Source organism: Culex pipiens, chromosome 3, assembly GCF_016801865.2.
Source record: "Culex pipiens pallens isolate TS chromosome 3, TS_CPP_V2, whole genome shotgun sequence".
NCBI classification, from domain to species: Eukaryota; Metazoa; Arthropoda; class Insecta; order Diptera; family Culicidae; genus Culex; species Culex pipiens.
This window is the reverse complement of record NC_068939.1, coordinates 27,536,060-27,538,453: the sequence shown is the minus strand read 5'-3', so window position 1 is coordinate 27,538,453 and position 2,394 is coordinate 27,536,060. Positions and strand designations below refer to the sequence as shown.

The 2,394-nt window shown below is 42.0% G+C and overlaps 1 protein-coding gene across 1 annotated transcript; it reads right to left on the bottom strand.

The window, feature by feature from the left end:
• Positions 1 to 66: 66 nt before the first annotated feature.
• Positions 67 to 1,996, bottom strand: LOC120425561 (zinc finger protein 782-like). The gene is made up of 4 exons (XM_039590125.1): positions 1,801 to 1,996; positions 1,009 to 1,742; positions 553 to 934; positions 67 to 264 (listed from the first exon to the last, which is right to left on the bottom strand). Exons 1-4 carry the CDS (start codon positions 1,918 to 1,920, stop codon positions 106 to 108), a joined length of 1,395 nt encoding a protein of 464 aa, XP_039446059.1. The 5' UTR covers positions 1,921 to 1,996; the 3' UTR covers positions 67 to 105.
• Between the last annotated feature and the right edge of the window lie 398 nt (positions 1,997 to 2,394).

The following is a 2,394-nucleotide window of genomic DNA, read 5'->3' as shown; positions in this document are numbered from 1 at the left end:
TTAATAGTTTTTGTTTTTGTCAAATGTTTTCAAGGATTTTTGGTAGAGATATATCACGCACGTAAGTAATTTTCAAATTGATCAATTTGAGTCTCATTTTATCATTCAATTTGTTTCTTGCTGTTTGTCAATCTTTTTGCGAGCGTACTCTTTCGGATGTTTGCTTTTCCGATGTGAAAAGTAATTTGAGCTGCAAGCGTACTTTTTATCACAGAATTCGCACTGATAGAGCCACTTGTCGCCGTGTGATCTTGCCATGTGCTCCTAAAAAGGAAACAAAAATTAAAGAGATTTTTTTTAACTTTATTTGAACTTAATAACAACCAAACATAAATTAAATAAATATGCCCAACATGTAAAAAGTCTAAACTAAGTTTTTTTAAACCCTTTTTTTGGTAATTATATTTTTAGAAAAGCAGAAAATTTCACAAGAATTGGACTTTAAGTAGATCAAAGATGCCTTAGAGGAATATCAAAGAAATTAATTTTTCGAGTAATTTTGTAGCTTTTCTCAGTGAGGAAAGCAAAAACCATCGCCCTAGTAGAACTCACCTTGTACTCAACCTTCTTCCGGAAGCTCTTCTGACACTGCTCGCAGGAAAAGTTCATTTCCCGCAGGTGAACATACTTGACGTGGCCGGTCAGGGAACTGAGCGTCGGAAATACCTTTCCACAGTGGTCACATCGGTGAACGCGCTGGTCCCGGTGCCGAACTCGCACGTGGGTCCTCAGCGTTTCGGCATTTTTGTACCACTGCGAGCAGACATCGCACTGCACTTTGGACGGCTGCGATTGGCCCGCGTCGTGGGTCTCCATGTGAGCTTTCAGGCTTGATCTGGACGAGAGCGGTTTGGCGCAAATTTCACATACAAACTCTTTGCCGCTCGATGTGTGGAGGAGTTTGTGATTTTTTAAAACGAATTTGAGAGCGAATCTGCAAATGTAGTAAAATGAGATTGCAGCGCCGTTGCGGCGAAAGTTGTAACTAAACAACTGTCAAAAACTTACGCCTTCCCGCACACGTCACAGACGTGCTTCTTTTCGCTATCGCTCAGATGGCTGGCTTCGTGATTCACTAGTTGGGATCTTAGGATGAATCGCTGGTCACATTTCCGGCATGCGAAGCGGCGTTCTTCGTCGCCAAGATGGCGCTTCATGTGAATTCGGAGCAGAGATTTGCTCTTGCTCGCGTGCTCACAGATGGCGCACTTGAACGCGTCCGGATTGATGTGATTGGTAATGTGCGTGATGAGTCTGTCCTTCCGGGCAAACTTTTTCCCACAGCAAACGGCATATCCGGGTTGTTTATGGTTCTGGATGTAGTGCTCTTGAAGCAGTTTGAAGTTTTCGAAGGTTACGGCAGGTTCAGTACAGACTTCGCAGGACAATGACACGAATTCTTTGATTAACGCGTCACCTTTAGTTCTTCGTAGTGCTTTGGGTTTCTCCGGTTCCACATCAGCTGCGTTTTCTTCATCTTCTTGAGCCGGTTCTACTACAATGGTTTCCAGTTGTTCCTTCTGAATATTGACCTCAATATGGTAGGCACCCTCGGAACTGGTCACGTCCGAAACCGGTATTATGATCAGCGGTTTGGGCTGTACTGTATCAGGGATTTGTACTAGCAGACCATCCAAGTAGGCTTGATTTCGTTGCACTAATTCGGAGTAATCGAAGAACCGGAAAACACACTCGTAGCAGGCCAGACAGACCAGTCTTGAGAGTTGTGCGTTGTTTGGGATCTAAAATTCGAAATTTTAATGAATAATTTCAAAACTGTTGTACTTCTCTCAAACATACCGAAAACCGAAGCACCTTTGCAATTTTGTCTTCGACATTTTTGTCGGAAAATATGTTTAAATTAGTGGAACTCTGCTTCAGGCACAATCGACACACTTCCAAGTATCTTGCCAGCTCCATCCGGATGCGGTGTTGTTGCGTATAGAGCTATGATTCGAAATTCAAATAACTTGACGCGTATAAGCGTCATGCGCGGATATTCAGAATCAAAATAGAAATGGCAAAACTTGGGGCTAACTTCACGCCTTACGACCAGTGCTGTCAGTAATGTTGGTACTACGTTTAAAAACTGAGTTATTTTAGGACTTAGATCGAATTTCGACGGTATTTTAAGTATAATATCATCACATTTGAACAATCGGACACTAGAGTTTGAACTTGTTCTTTGAAAATCATGTTTGATCTAAATTTTACTTAAAAAGTTTAAATGTATCAAATGAGATTGAGCAGTTCTGCTAGTCACCGTCAGATCGCGTTACATTTGTTGTGCACATGCGTATCAAAACAAACAACTCGGTGCTAGAGTTTGTGAAGAGGGGTGGGTGGCTGTTCTCAGTGTTTCTGTAAACATTTGAGCGAATGGCAAGTGAAAAG

What these genes read in the sequence shown, in the direction of transcription:
- LOC120425561 (XM_039590125.1), bottom strand. Translation starts at nt 1,920, where the DNA reads ATGGAGCTGGCAAGATACTTGGAAGTGTGTCGATTGTGCCTGAAGCAG. An exon ending in CAAAGGTGCTTCGGTTTTCG is followed by an intron (nt 1,743 to 1,800) that starts GTATGTTTGAGA and finishes TTCGAATTTTAG; the next exon opens with ATCCCAAACAACGCACAACT. An exon ending in TGTGACGTGTGCGGGAAGGC is followed by an intron (nt 935 to 1,008) that starts GTAAGTTTTTGA and finishes CTACATTTGCAG; the next exon opens with ATTCGCTCTCAAATTCGTTT.